The 15,575-nt window shown below is 40.1% G+C and overlaps 1 protein-coding gene across 1 annotated transcript in view; it reads right to left on the reverse strand.

Moving 5' to 3' along the window:
* The window catches only part of b3glcta (beta 3-glucosyltransferase a), a 53,119-nt gene that overhangs the window by 36,533 nt on the left and 1,011 nt on the right, over positions 1-15,575 (reverse strand). The window contains exon 2 of the mRNA XM_070829579.1: positions 8,814-8,857. Within this exon, the coding sequence (XP_070685680.1) occupies positions 8,814-8,857 (44 nt within the window). The remainder of the gene's footprint in view (positions 1-8,813; positions 8,858-15,575) is intronic.

Genomic DNA, 15,575 nt, shown 5'->3' on the forward strand with positions numbered 1-15,575 from the left:
TTTTTCACTCCGTCTCCTGCAACACTCAGGCTGAGAGGAAACAGAAAATCACAACACTGTCTCTGTCAAACTGAATAAATCAAGACCTGCAGTGTGATGAATTAAGTGGTCACTGAAACGTTACCAATTATACTGATTGTATGCGTGCAACCGTGTGTGCTTGCATTGTGCGCATGTGCGTCTACTACATGATTTTACTTGACCCAAAATAAGACCTAATGTTTTTTGACAGGTTACAATGAGGCATTAATGAGACATCCCTATATCTGTCCCTGTGGTTGATAATCCATCCGTTTGTAATGTTGTGTGTATTTCATGAGCCGTTTGCTAACGTGCTGTTGTACTATAGGCTGTGTTGAGTCCAAAAACATGCACTCGCCTCATTTATTTCAATTTGGCTACTATTTTGGCACAGCAACACAGATGCCTCAGGCTAAAAGCGCTGGGTCATCTGGCAAAAAAAGTTAAAACATAACATCCAGCAAGGCAATGCTTTGGCCATTGAATTACATGCTAGTGCACAGTCTTTGTACTGTAGATTACTTTACTTGGCTATCGCTGCCACAGTGGATGAACAGCATTACTGCTGTAGTAACTTTACAGATTGTAAAACCCCGTCTTACGGTATTACAAACAACTGTGCAGTGTATTTTTCTGTTGGTTTACTCTTCACACACATGCATTACTCAAACTGGACCTCTGGTCATCTTTCACCTGTAACTACAGAGCCTCACCAATGCAGCCCTGCTTATGAGCTGAATGATGCAACACTATTTTCAAGTCTGCACACCTGCTTAAGATACCTGGACCATGTACTTATTTTTATATTTTTTCAGCATTGATCTACTTTCAACCTCCGATGTATTGAAGGTGAGAAATATCTGAAATTATGCATGTTAATGTATGCAAATAATCTTCTTTTAGCCTGTTTTCAATGGAATTAAAACCCAAAAGAACACTAAAGAATCAAATGATTTCTGTCCTTCAATTTGGTGTATTGGTAACGCTCTAATATTTTCATAAAATACAACATATCAGACTTTTTTCTAGGGGGAAAAACGATGTCCTGGACTTATTTCCATTGTTGTCCTTGATGTTGACACTCCAATATAATATAGATAAACATATGACCAACAGTAGCTTTACTACAGTGTTGGTATTTACAAGATACATGAATTCTACCTGACAGTGTCAATATACCTCAAATTTATAAAAAGGTCAAAAGGTTACTTATTGGACCTTTATTGAAATACCTTTTTAAATCCAGCTCCTTGGTTACACTTCAAAAAAATCCCTGCAGTTGAGTGGCACCTGGACTACAAATCTTCCTCTAGCAAATGATCTAATATTCTGCGGCAGAGTGAACTCAGTAATGGTGAAAATGATGTTAAACCTGATCTGAGAGCTGAATTACTCGCAACTCACAGAACTCGACTCTTTTTGGCCTTCTACGCTTCTGCACACAGGTAACTTTCTCCTTAATCCCATCTGACAGCAGGCTGTCTGCCATTTGCAGCGGGAATCAGACACCCATGGGTGTTAAAAAAGAAATTGCTATGAGTCCACACTGTCCATCTGAAGGGGTTAGTTTCACCATTCCTTAAGCGATTCTGATCTGTGCCACCACGGCACCGATGCCGACAGACAGAACGATTGTGCCTCTTGTAGTTTAATGGCAGCACCACAGCAAACGGTTTCCTGGCTGGGGTGTTCATGGGTAAACTCCTGAAGGATGATTCTCAGCCTACTCCGAGTGATTGTGTGTAATCAAGGACACCCACAAAGACAACCCTTTGATCCCTGCCTTTGATTTGGAAGCTCTTCACATACATACTCAGCAGAGCTCCTGCCCTCTAATACATCTCTCAATCCCCAAGGGCACAGACGCTCGACTGATGTGACTGACCCGTCAGGTCACATTAGCTTTCTGCTCACTGATGGCAAGATTCAATGACATGATTCAAGGTTGTAGGAGTTTCTGAATTTTGACATGCGAGGGGAAAATGTGTGATGTTTGCAGCGGCTCACCGTCTGCATGGACTTTGAACACCTTAAATCCCTGAGCAGTTGATCCCCATTTCTCATGGTTTCACTCTGTATTTAAAGACACTAAGGAGTGAAATGATTTCTTGATAATGTGCATATTGTCAGCTTCATTTTGAGGATGCATTAAAATCTATTGAGTGGTTTAAGAATTAAAACGCTTTTTTCCATCCCTCTTCCATGTCAGGGTGCCAAAAGAACTGACAGATTAATTTTCATTCAATAGCCATTTTTCATACACAAAGGAAAAGCTCTTAGTGTGAAACCAGTTAGTGTCTTGAAATGTCTGCTGCCTGTTAACATTTTGTTGTCTTAAATTAGAAAAAAACAAACTTGTTGATGGCAGTCTGTGGGGAATAAAGACTCACAACTGACAAGTTAAGCTGTTAAACTTCCTCTTAATGACACTGACAATTTATCCAACGATGGGCATGTCGGTGTAACTTTCAGGAGTGACTGCCAACGTGGCAACCAAGCATCTTATCTAGTTGAGGATGATAAAGTATGTTGGACTGGTGACATTTATTTCCATGATAACCCTATTCAGATGCTTAGCTTAGATACTTTACATTTTACATCAACAGGATGTTTTCACTCTTAATGCTACAAGAGAAAAAAACTTTTAAAATGGAACCAACTAATGTGTTTAGCAAACCTAACGCCATCTCCGGTAATGTCTGGGGTTAGTGAGTGACAGAGCTGCTAGGGAACCATAAACTTTGATGCCATCCAGGACTGTTTAAATGCTGAGTATTGCCCCATGAACACTGTTTGTCACAGTGAATGTGATGTAAAACACCATTACTTGTCTAATCGATCATATTTCTATGAGTTAACCCTTTATTGGGCAAGGGACCATATTTGGTAACTTAAATGGGAGTTCAAAATGCCGCCCCTTACCTCACCATGAGGCAGTAGAACTACGACAGTAGAACTACGACAACAATCAGGCTACATGGCAGACCGGCAAGAAACCGTATATGGTAACTTCATTGACCTTAAGTTTCACCATAACATTAAACATTTTTTTGAAAAACTCACAAAAGAAAAAGTCTTGTAATGACCACCAGTAATGTTCTAGGGTAGTTCTAAGTATTTCAATGAGTGCCCTATAAAGGGTTAAACAACTTTAAAAGACATAGCTGTTTCACCTGCATTTCTTTCTCTCTCTCTCTGTAACATACACACAAGCACACACATAGAATGGCTTTGATTAAGAACAGTTGGTGTAGCTTCATTAATAATCAAGAATAAAAGTAAGAGTGACCGACTAATGTCACTGCATTTAAATTTCACATTTGCAAGGTAATGTGATCAGAAAGATACATTACAATATGCAGAATATTTAACTCCCACAAGTCTGGTTTGAGCAACAGCTTGATGATTCTGTAGCAGTTTTTGATCTGGACCAGATTTTTACCACCCTGGTGTTATTCCAAAAAAGTTGATAAGGGTAATATTTGACATTTTTACCCATAATTTTATAGTTCCTCATACAGTGAAATGGTTCATCAGGCGGACTCACTCCATGAGAAGAGCGTGCACAGGGGGATTCAGCTTTGCTTTTCTAAGCACAGGAAAAACTGTTGCCGACAGAGGCGACCCGACCACACTAAATTGTTGACAGCGGTCCAAATCTGGTTGCCTTGGGCAACGGGGCAACTGTTACTGTCAAGCCCTGCTGGGCAAGTTATTTAGGGTCACAGTAAGCCCCCTGGCCTCCACATGAGATGGCTGATAGACATCTTTAACTAGATTTTATCCATGACGCCTTCTGGACGATCTCAGCACTGTGGATGCTTTCTGTGCCTTTCTCATGAATGGTACTCTTTGCTGTAAATGTAGCCTACAAGAGCCAGGTCTAAATGTTACAAAAGGACACTGATTGATGTGAAGGGCTTTGTGCAATCCTAACATGTATCTTATGAATACTCTAAGTAAAAAAGAAATAAATAAAAAAAAGACTCGTTTAAGTAGATTAGACAGGCAATATAAGTAAAAACGACTTGAAAATTGTTCAGTGTCTTACATATACATAAAGTTTGATTTATTACAAACTGAAAGAAACGTGACTTCATTTGGACTTTACTTGGAGTAATGTTGAGTACTGAGTAAGTGTTTCATGGCAGTTAAGAGATCAAATTTAGAAAGATAGATTGTTTCTCTTCTTCATAAGGCTGTTGTTATTCATGAATCTAAACTTTATTACAGAAAGATTTAAGAAGCGTATGTAAATTTTAAGCCTTTCAAAATCCACATTTAATCCATGTCCTTTGTGGGAAACAGTAGGACTTGCTTCTTCTCCTTTTCAGGTATTTTCCAGCCTTTAGGCACTGAGTGAGGCAGAAAAAGATTTTGTAAAAAATTACTGATGGAGAGCCAGATATTGAACTGTTAGTACAGTGGGACGAAGACAGCCAGGCAGTGGAGCAGGTTTTAAATTTGTTTCCACAATTCATCAAATGGGAAACAATTGAAAAGAAAATGTATTGTTTTACCATTAACTAATAGCGGCTTGCAATGTCTGTGGAAAAGATTGACCCGACATCCACCACAGGGACCATGTTATAAGAAAGTAAATATCAGTTTGAGAATAAAAACATGTGACACGTTTTTTGCATCCCAGTTACTTACAATTTACAACCTCCAAATATTAAAAAAAGAGAAAAAATCTTCTGGGTCTCAAGAGGCTTGGCAGTTAAAAGTACCACTGGTTTTATCCCAGCAATATGGTTCCAGATAATTCTTCTTTCTTATCCAGTTACTGTGGGATCTTCAAGTGCACACAGCCAGCACATTCATGCAGGTGTGCAGTAATCAGTCTTTTCAGCTGAGTTAAGGTCAATGCAGGGCAGCTGAAGCAATGATTCAGACATCAGTCTCACACATGTCCTCTTGAGTTTGATTTTCTTACAACAACTGCCCCAAGGGGAAGAGAAGCTGGAGAATAAGAGAAGCTCTTTTTACGCGCAGTGACAGCCATTTAAACACAAATCTGTGCTGAATGGTGAGTGGCGGAAAGCGCGACAATAATGACTTGAGCGGAGTGTGTTGTTAAAAGAAGACAGCAGCTCTTTTTCCTCAAAGACTGGTCATTATGTAAACAACTGAATGGCACTTAAGACTGAGTGCAGCCTACGCAGAGATGTAGATCTAGACTCTTCAAAAAGGAACGGAGCAATGTTGGTTATGGTTGCAGATGAGAAGTATTTGCGTCCTCTCTATGTTATATGTTCACAAGTTCACTATTTTGAGGAATTTTGGCATAATTTGGAATTAAATTAACGTGTCGTTCCCGTCTGTGGAACACACACCGTGTCTTATCCCACATAGCCTGAAGATAAACCAAAGAAAATTTTTGTATTATGTAACTTGTAGCGACTATTAAGCTTTGAAAACACATGGAATAACTCAATGAGTCACTTCAATTACTTCTGCTGTACCGTTTGTGTTCATGTGTATGTAGTATGACTGGTTGTTGCTTTTTCCACATCTAGGAATGCCTAGGATTGCCTGAAGGTGAAGATGCCCCTTTCAGAATAAAGCTTCCTGTTTAGGTCCAAGAATTTCTTTGTGTCCTCATGAATCTTGAGAAGACCCAAATAGAAGGAAAATGACAGGAACTGTCAGATGTACTTTTATCAAGTGGCTTTGCAGGACCCTCAGCAGGAAGTTTGTAAATAAATTCTTAGACTATGTTGTACTCGTGCATCCTCTCACTGTTCCGAGTCCTCTGAGCACACGAGATCAAGGCACTTCTGCTTACATTAGCAAACTTGCTGTACACTTGTATAGGCTGTTTATGAAGCCCTGAAGCGGCAGATAATCACAGTACCTGCACTTGCCTTCACCAACTTTCCCCCCCCAAGTCATTCTGAGTTCAAACTGATGCCAGTCATCACAGGCTTCAGGCCGTCTTCAAAGGAGGGGTGGGGTAGGGGGTGCTAAAACTTGTTCCACATGCAAAGCCAAAGGACTGCGTTCAAAGAAAACCACTGAAAATTACACTTTAATGTTTACTGCTGCAGCAATGTTTCCTGCTTTACATATCATAAGCCTTTTCTTATAAGCAACAATATTGATCAAAGCAGAGTATGTAACGTTACAAACCCCGTCTGAAAGCTCAAACGAATGATGATCTTTTCCTCCACCATAACAGAGCAAACAATACACCACGGGACGCAGAATCACACTGAAACTGTATTATAAATTTTATATATGACAAGATGTTGTAAGTTTAATGCTACTTGGCTGTTGCTACTTTGCATTCTGGGATCAGTGTTACCCATATCACACACACTACAGGAGCCCCTGCAGATTCAGCCAGATTTTAATCATGATGGGACGAGCCCAGCTGTTTAAAGTCAGATGGGAAATTCTCTTTTATTCAGCTCCGGATCTTCTGTGCTGACCATTTGCCCAAAATCATGTGAAATATATATCTGACTAAACAGTGGTTTAAAAAGCCAACAATGGTGCTTTGACTCCACTAGATGCAAAACACATGTACACAATGCAGTTTATCACCGTCATCACTGCCACTTTCCAGAGCATACTATGATGTGTTAGATTCATCACAACATTTTCTCATCTTCCTTGAATGGGTTTCACTTTCAAATTGTTCTTGCAACTGTTAAACATTACTGCCATTTATGAAATTGTAACACAGACAGGTTGCAAATTCTTTTGTTTTTCAGAAAAACACCTGACAAGAGCCTATCTCAGCCTATAATAAGCACAATGAAGCCCTGCAATACTCTAGTGAGACTGTCAAGTTCCTGTGAGCTGATTTTCATATCAAAACCAGGGCTGACTGAAGGATAGGAAGTGTGTCAAAAATCTAACAATCTATAATGTGGGAAAATGGGGGTACAAAATATAAAGATTAAGTGCTTTGTTGAAAATGGTCTGCATCCTCAAAACACCAATATGACCCTAACATCAGATTAGAATTACAACGTGTTTAAGTCAGTATGATGTCTTCAAACTATAAACTTACTCAGATCTATTTTTGTATGCTTCTGAATAATGCTGTATAGTTTAGAGAAATAACAATCATCATGTTTGGTGTATCTAACAGCTGAATTAGGGCTGTCGCACTGAGGATCCCAAGAACCAAATCTCAGAAATATTTGGTACCAACAAAAACACTTGAAGAAAAATGTGTTAACAGGCAGGAATCAAATATGTGGGATTGTCCAAACCACAAAAACAAGAGATTTGTGAAGATTAGACATGTATCACGCTGTATTTGATCTTAAAATGTTACTACGATACACTGACAAAAAGCTCCCACTTAGAGCGGATTGCAACTCTGTTAGAAAGTCAATAATTCTCTGTGGAAAGAACAATAATTAATTGTTTTATTCAGCAACTGGTTTACTTTTGAAACAATCAATTAAGTGTGTTTACTGTAGAGCCCACTAATGTATAAGCATGTGTTGCAAAATGTTGCACACAGCATGTAAATGACAGCCAGGCCTCCCACCATGGCCCTGATGTAAATTCCATGACTTTCCAGAACTAAGCTGAAGCGCTTCCATGACCTAAAAATTTGTATTCCTTTCTAATTTGTTAATGTTGTTCTTCAGCTCAGGAGATCTAAAAAGGGGGGCAACAACCTGGTTTCCTCTTTGCAGCTGGGCTGAGTGAGTAAAAGATAACTGAATACAACAAATGTCTGATACAATGTGTAAAATACATTTTGGGCTTCTGTCTGTTTGGGAAACACCTGGAAAAATTTAGTGATATTAAAAAAATGTCACAAAAATAAAACAAAACACAAGGCGTGTTGGGCGAGCTAAAGAGTTGAACTACCACTACGGTCCCATGGTAACTAGGCAACAACCCCCCAAAAGCTCTCAAATACAGTAGCAGCCACATGTCAGGGACGGGAACGGAGGAGAGGACAGAAAGATTTGTTGCTTTTTGAAGTCATTTATGTCTAAGAATAGACGTATCATACCAGTTTAGAGAAGACAGACCTCAATTAACCAGTTTCTCAGTTTTTATAATGTTTTTCTGGCACATTAGACATGGCATTCATTCCTTATCATGTTTCCATTGTTCTGAAAAATGGATGTCATTTAAATCTTTGCCTTGTCACTCTGACAGGCAGCTGTCCCCAATTGTTCTTTCGTGGAAAGAAAATAGTGCTTTAACCGCGTGCCCTTTCTTACAGGGACACCGATAATGTGGCAGAATTAAGCAGATGTGACCTTTTTGATCAAATTCAAGGCCAAAGTTTTTCTTTGTCTTTTTTTTTTTTCTCACTTAGATTACACTGGAGGTTTAGTTGATGGCAAAAAAAGTGAAAAAGGTGAAACTTCTAGAAAAGAAGCGGTTGACATCAGTAAAGTGCAAGACAGTAATTTCCCATTTCTGTGATGCTAAGCACCTCTGCCAGGAGGCTTACTGTCAACATCCTCTCACACCAATGAGAAGTAGAGCAACTGAACATGTTAATTATTCATCGAGCAGCAACTGCAGACTTAGAAAATGCAACTGCGAGAAAATAATCTTGCTCTTGAGGAAATGGCGTATGGATATGTGCTGAAGAGCAAATTAAACTTCCAAGGTGGAGGCCAATCAATCCAAAACTGTGGTCATTTATTTCAGATGGTCAGGTAATTAAGGCTTTAATAGAGGTGAGGAGATCAGGAGATCAGGAAATGAATCATTAACACTAATTATCAATAAACTAGCAACAGTGCAAGGTTCCAGACTAATCCGCAGGAAATAGAGAATCAAGTGTGAGCTGTTTGTCTTACCTGTGAGCCTTTTCCTGAGCTGCCAGCAGAAAAGTTGATATGAACTGAAAGAGAAAAAAATATATAGTATTTTAGATAATAATACAAACAGCAATGAATCCTTTGAGACTGAACTAGAGATTCCCTGATGTTTTCTTCAGGCAGGGTCACTTCTCTATCTGAAATCTGCCGCACACAGGCAAATAAATCAATGTTATTATGCTTGAAAAATAAAAAAAAATAGTTATAAAGATAAATCAGAGCCTAATTCCTCTGTGCTGGATCTCTGAGAGTCCCCGTTCATCTATTCGAGTTTGTAATTAGAGCCAGGAGAGCTTCTATCCAATTACATTGCCATCGATTCTGAGACAAGAAAATCTTCGCAGAGACATTCCCAGGATTTCAAATCAATACATCAAAAACAGCAGTGTCGCTGAGAATGAATTTATAAAGCAGTTTATATTAGATCAGGCTGCCTGCACTCAAACATCAGTCAGCTTTAAATTTGACTTTAATTGAATGATGTATCCAAGAAAGAGTTAAATTTCCTCTCCTCACTCCTGCAGCAACTCACAACGTTGATTAAAACCTAAAAGCAGCAGATGTGTTTTCTAGGAACAAGCCGGCTGGAATCCTAACTATACTGTAAAATCCAGCATACACACAAAAAGTCCAATATAAAAAAGGTCCATATTTCAGGAGATGGATACTCTATCAGTGACTTTGCTTTTATGACCCAATCTGCAGTAATTTGGTCAGATATTAACTTCATCCATTGCAAAAAAACCCTCTCCTTAAATTATTCAAAGAGCTGAGTTAACTTCAAAACCCTTCAGTGTGTTAAGCCTGTAGTAAAGCCACCAGTTCAGAACAAACGAATAACGTAATGAACCTAATTATTTTAGTCATGAAGGAAAGGACCAAAGGACTAAAATAAACAACAATGGCTGAAAGCCAGTTTCCGAACAGACCACGTTTGCCAAGTGAGCCAAAGAAATATTACTTTTTCCTATCCCCCTCAAAATGGTGTCTTTAAAAAAAGTCACAATAAGGCTGTGATTACACCTGAGGTTTTTTCCACAGAAAGACACACTGAATTTTCCAAAAGGGAGAAGATCTGATTTTCATATCCCTGCATCAAACATTTTTTTTTGTTATTTTCTTGCTGAAAGGGGACATTGTTCACTGCAGTTTACAGTTAATAGAGTTTTCTTGTGATGAGGACAGCTCAGAATATACCTCCAATAAGAGAAAATAATGAGACAAGGTAGGGAGAAAATAGAATAGAGAGACTGATTGTTCCACAGATCAACCAGAGTCTCAAAAAATAAAACAAACACAGAAACAATTAAGTTTCTAAAGAAACATGATGATGCCTTGTGTGAGGGTTAAAATTGTACTGTATAGTGAAGAAAACATAGCTGAATAGCTGCTCCATGGCAACCGAGTAAACTTTATTTTCTGATGAAGAAAATGAAAATAGATAAACTCTTGTAACATTTTGTAGCATAGCCATTTATTACATATAGGCATTAATGTGTTTCTTATCAACTGCCCCTTGAAACAAACACTCCCAGCAAACAGGCAAAGCTGTTCTTGCTGATAAAAGGAGAATCTAAATTGTACAATGTGGAAAATATAATAAACAATTGCATTACACTGCCTCCTTGTTATATCAGCAACAAAAAAAGCCAGCTAAACCAAATTTAGGCTAAACTAATTATTACCTAATGTCAGAGAATCCTAATTGCCACGTGAGGTTTGCAGACATAAAACCTGGTCCAGTAAGTCCTGAGCTCTATAGAGAGAGAGAGAGAGAGTACTACAGGACTACATTGTCATCTGCCAGTTTCTGTCAGTATTAAAAATGCAACGTTTGGCGTGAAATGAAGCTTCCTACAGGAATACATTCAAGTTCACGATACATTCTGCTACATCTGCTCAAACTTCCTATCTTTTCATGGCGCACCCAGGAGAGGGAGAGGCACAGACACTCAGAGGGGGAGAAGGGAGGGAGGGAGAGAGAGAAAGAGAGAGAGAGAGAGAGAGGGGGACAGAGAAAGGGGGAGCAACTCTCCACATAATGTCAGGAGTGCTGATGGGAGCACCTCCATCTCATCGCCTCCTCAGCCTGCATAATCAAGTACGTTGTTTCCAACCATGTTTTCAATTGAGCCGCACCGAGGGGAACTTGCTTGCTTTGATTTAGGAAACTCTAGAAATCACTCTGCATGCTGAAAGCTCTGAAAGGTTTAGCTCAATGCTTTAAGACGCAACTAAATGTACACTGTCACTGTAATCAAAGCAGACGTCCAATGCAATTAGCTTGGAGACGGTGTGCTCATAACAATGGGATGGAATCAGGTTGCCACTCTGCGGAATTCAAAGAATCTGGCAAAAGAAAATATGTATTGTACGTACTTTAGTGAACTACTAGGTGAACAGGTCTGCTAACAGCCATTTCTTTACACAGAACTATGTAACAAACCTTGATGGATTCATGGTAATTAAGCCATGATTTGCTTGTTTGACGGTTGGTTGGTGTCTGACTTTACTTTCCACTTCATCCAGGATTTAATGGGCACAGAGGGAGTGGAATAAAATGGAGACACCACATGAAAGCACTTTGAAGTAACTAAATCACATTAACAAAGGCAGCTATGCAGGTGTATTATATTAACTTGAATGCTAATTAGCAGTCAGTGTCAGCCTTAAAAGAGCTCTGATAATCACCATGGCCATGCGAGTGTTCAAAGCGCAATGAGACAACTAAAGGCTTCCACAGAGGCCGAGTAGTGAAGAGCTCAAGCTGCAGCTGCACTAGTCTCAGAAAAAACGGGTTATTTCATCTGGCAAAAGACAATCCAATCCAAAATCATGTTCACAATGCTGATATGTAGGCTGGGGCTGCTATCCAGGGCACAAACATCCTAAACTGATGGCCGTTAAACCTGGATTCACCTCTTACCAGCCACAACCACGGACAGAAGCTCCCAGGACTCGCACTCAGATAGGAAACACTATCTGCATGGCACAAAATGACTGGTAAGGACAGTGAAATGTTCAGCAAGCCAAAGAGACTCACACGGGTCCTCTAGAGTTGGCACATCAAAACTGAGATATAAGTGTCGGACTTGAATTCTACTGGTAGCGACAAAGTGGACACAAATGGAATTCTCATGTCGGTCTGTTGTTGCCATTATGCGGTGTTAAAATTTAACACAAAGTTGACTTTCATCTTGCTTTATTCATGCAAATTTGATGGCTGCAGAGTTTTTTGCAGCCCACATTCACCGCAGTGCACAGAGGTTAGCTGTAGCCGCTAGGCCCTGGTAACATCGGATAATCCGTTGATAATCCGACAATCCAAAAAAAGAAAAATAATTGTTCAGCCATGTCCATGGCTTTTCCCCTCCCTTCACCATAACTAGTTATGGTACAGATATTGTAGAGACTGAAGCTGAATTGCTCCATGTGCATGGTCTTGTCTGGAGATGGGGTGTGAAAATGTGAAAGCTCAGACTAAGGGGGATCTCAAAACTCATCAGAACCTCCATTTCTTTCTGTTATAACCCTTCTCAGTTTTATTCTGGTCTCTGTCCATTCAAGGTGTGGAGTCGCACAGCTCAATGAGAAACATTTTGAACTCATTCAGACCTGTCTTGACTTCTTTATGTTGCAGTGAGCAAATTCATGTCTGTTTGCTGCTTTCAGTTGCGTGTAGTCACTCTCCTGATTCTCTTATAAACAATTTGTGGCGGCGGAAGTAAACACTATTATAATAAAAATAGCTCCTCAAAGAACTGGCACAGATGGCACACAGTTTGCGCTGCACATACAGTTGTAATAATGCATTTGATTTGTATTTTTAAAAACTTCTCTGCAAACTGTTAGGCATGCACAGAGCACAGGCTTCATCTGGCATTGTGTCATCTTAAATTTAAACTTTTTATTCCCACTCAAGCACTGCCAGCAGCCATCTAGAGCCCAGACTGGCAACTCCTAACCTAGTTAGAGCTTCTAGTTGGAGTTCTTCCTTGATCTTTTTATTTAAATACAGTTAATATCCTATTTTTAACTTAGCATGCTTCATGTGCAATATCCTCAACTGCTTTGAAAAAAGCTTTTTACTAAAAATCAGTTGGCATGCATGGTGTATGGAGTCTGAAATACCATAAAACAATAGTTATTAAGCTACATCAAATCTCAAATATGCATACAAACTGGTTTCCTCTCCAAGAGTACACTGGAGTCGCCACGTTACAAAAACCAAGTTCCAAATTTCATCCCAAATCCAGAACCCTGAGACTGTACACTAAGTGAAGCGAGGGAGGCCGAGGACTGGTGAGCCCTCAAAGATGAGCTGCTAAGGGATTATCTCAGGCAGCAGAAATCTAGTAATGCAGAAGAGGAGGGTGAACCATCTCGGAGGGACAAGCCCCTACACTGCATGCACCAACGACTGATAGATGAAGTGGTTGATCAAAAAAGCCTAAGAGTGCGTGGAAAAGGCTGGATTAAAAGACAGCACAGAGGCACTAATCATAGAAACGCAAGAGCAGGCACATAGACCAAGATCCATCGAGATGGAGGTCTACCATACCAGACAGGACCACGGGTGCAGGCTGTTGCTCCTGAAACAATTCAGCACATACATGGGATGGCATAACCAAGTGGCTGGTATAGGGTTACAGGAGCATCTGCACTGAGTATGTGCTGGAAGTCCCACAGTGAGAGTGAAAAACACCTCCCAAAGTGATTGACAATATGCGTAGATGAGTATATTTAATCTAATAATCACAATATTGACATATATTGTGAACATTATGGGACATAAAGAAGGAAATTAATAATGGATAAAAGAACTTTATGTCTATTCTTGGCTGATCCAGGAAATTAAATACGTGACAAATTAAAGTAGTAGTTTCCCCCTGATGGTAGATTGGCAATCTCCCGACAGGTTGTATGAATGGTGTGTAAATGGGTGAAAGTGAATGTACAACCAGAGATATTAAAAAGGGGGAGATGAAGCAAAAGCACCCTCCTATCAATAAACATTTCAATAGTAATTTCAGTTAAAGTTTTCTAATTGTGACTGATTATATTAATTTGACTCCAAGACCTCCATGCATCCCTTGACCAAATAGTTGCTTTTAGATAGAGCCTTTTCCCCAGCAGCTCCTTACAGCTCATCCCGTGGGATCCTGCAGCACTCCCAGGACAGTTAGAGATGTACAGTAATCTCTCCAGAATATCCTGGATGAGACAGAGTTTGGCCCCTATGGATGGCATCTTTACTGGATACCTGATCCACCTCAGCTGGCTCCTTTCCGTTCTGCAGCAGCTGGACCCTGAAGTCCTCTTGAATCACAGACCTCTTCACCCTCTCACCCACAGTGAGGCTGTCCAGCCTACAGAGAAAAGTCTGCGTGCGATCTCATTCTTTCAGCCACTACACTCAAAACCTATGACGACAGCTGATAGTCAAGACAAAGGCAGATGTTTGAGAGCTTTTCTCAGTTACTGAGCTCTCTCCTAGTCTCCCTGTGACTTTTGGCATGTGCAACCATAAATTAAGATGACATAGCAATGAACATATCTCTGCAGAAGAGTATGGAGATCAACTCCAACTGCAATACATGCACACACTCACATAACAACACAACATGAATATAGATTTCAGTTTTACAGATTAAAACTGTAATCCACAGTTTGTGTACAGTGCTATCTGTCCAACATCCTTGCCATACCCCTATAATCAACAATCAAATGCAGACTTTGTGAGCCACCACATGTGCCCACAATTGAAATGCAGCCCAAGTGGACTCAAATAGACAGTTGTGGCCTCAAACTTAAGGTGCTGCTCCCCGACTGTGTCACACTCAGCTGCAAACAGCTCAAGTGCACATCAGAAGTGACAGTCTGTTGAAGCCACATGGACAACATCATTGAAAAACAGCAGAGGTGGCACCCTAATGTCACCAAACTGGACTCTCTCCAGACCTCGGCTGTGCCTTGATGTTCGGTCCATGAATATTACATATGAGGGGAGGCGCCTTGACAGAGTCTGATGCCCAACTAAACGTGCTTGACTCTGAGCCAAACATACAAACACAGCTTTCACTCGTGCACAGGGTACCGGTGGATTGCAGCAGTGGCCGTGCCTCCCCTACCCGCCCAGACTGTACTGAAATATTTTTGAAATATCTTCACGCGAGCTAAAATGCACCATTTCACCCATATCCAGTTATTAAAACACAGTTTAACTTGAGTCAAGCCTAAAATGATCAGGTGATCAAGTGTAAAGTAAGTGGAAGAACTGTAACGAGTGGCTCGGTGTAGGTAGAAACTGATTATCCTAGGTAGAATCTAATCAATAATAAATCTGTTTTACCAGAAGCAATTTCCTGCAGCATTAAGATTCATAGATACTCCGTCAGACTGTAACCTGTCTGTTTGTGGTCTTAAACACGACAGTGTTTCTTTGTTTCCTGTGTCATTTACCCAGGCAGATGTTGCCCTTTCTTGCAGTACTACAATATTTGCACCTCCTCCTGTATTCTAGCATTCCTTTTTTTTTTTTTTTTTATTTATTACATTGTGGCAATTTTCAGTCCAAGCAAGGCCAAGAGAGTGTCCTGCACTCAGCAGTTACCTAATCCTGCAGGAGAACATCCACATGGTACTGGGCAGATGCAATACTGGTCATCACTGCAATTCTCCCCGTAGCTGCAGCCACACAGTGTGTGCTGCACCCCACCAAATGGAGTGACACATCACTGA

This window comes from Pempheris klunzingeri, chromosome 4 (genome assembly GCF_042242105.1).
Source record: "Pempheris klunzingeri isolate RE-2024b chromosome 4, fPemKlu1.hap1, whole genome shotgun sequence".
NCBI classification, from domain to species: domain Eukaryota; kingdom Metazoa; phylum Chordata; class Actinopteri; order Acropomatiformes; family Pempheridae; genus Pempheris; species Pempheris klunzingeri.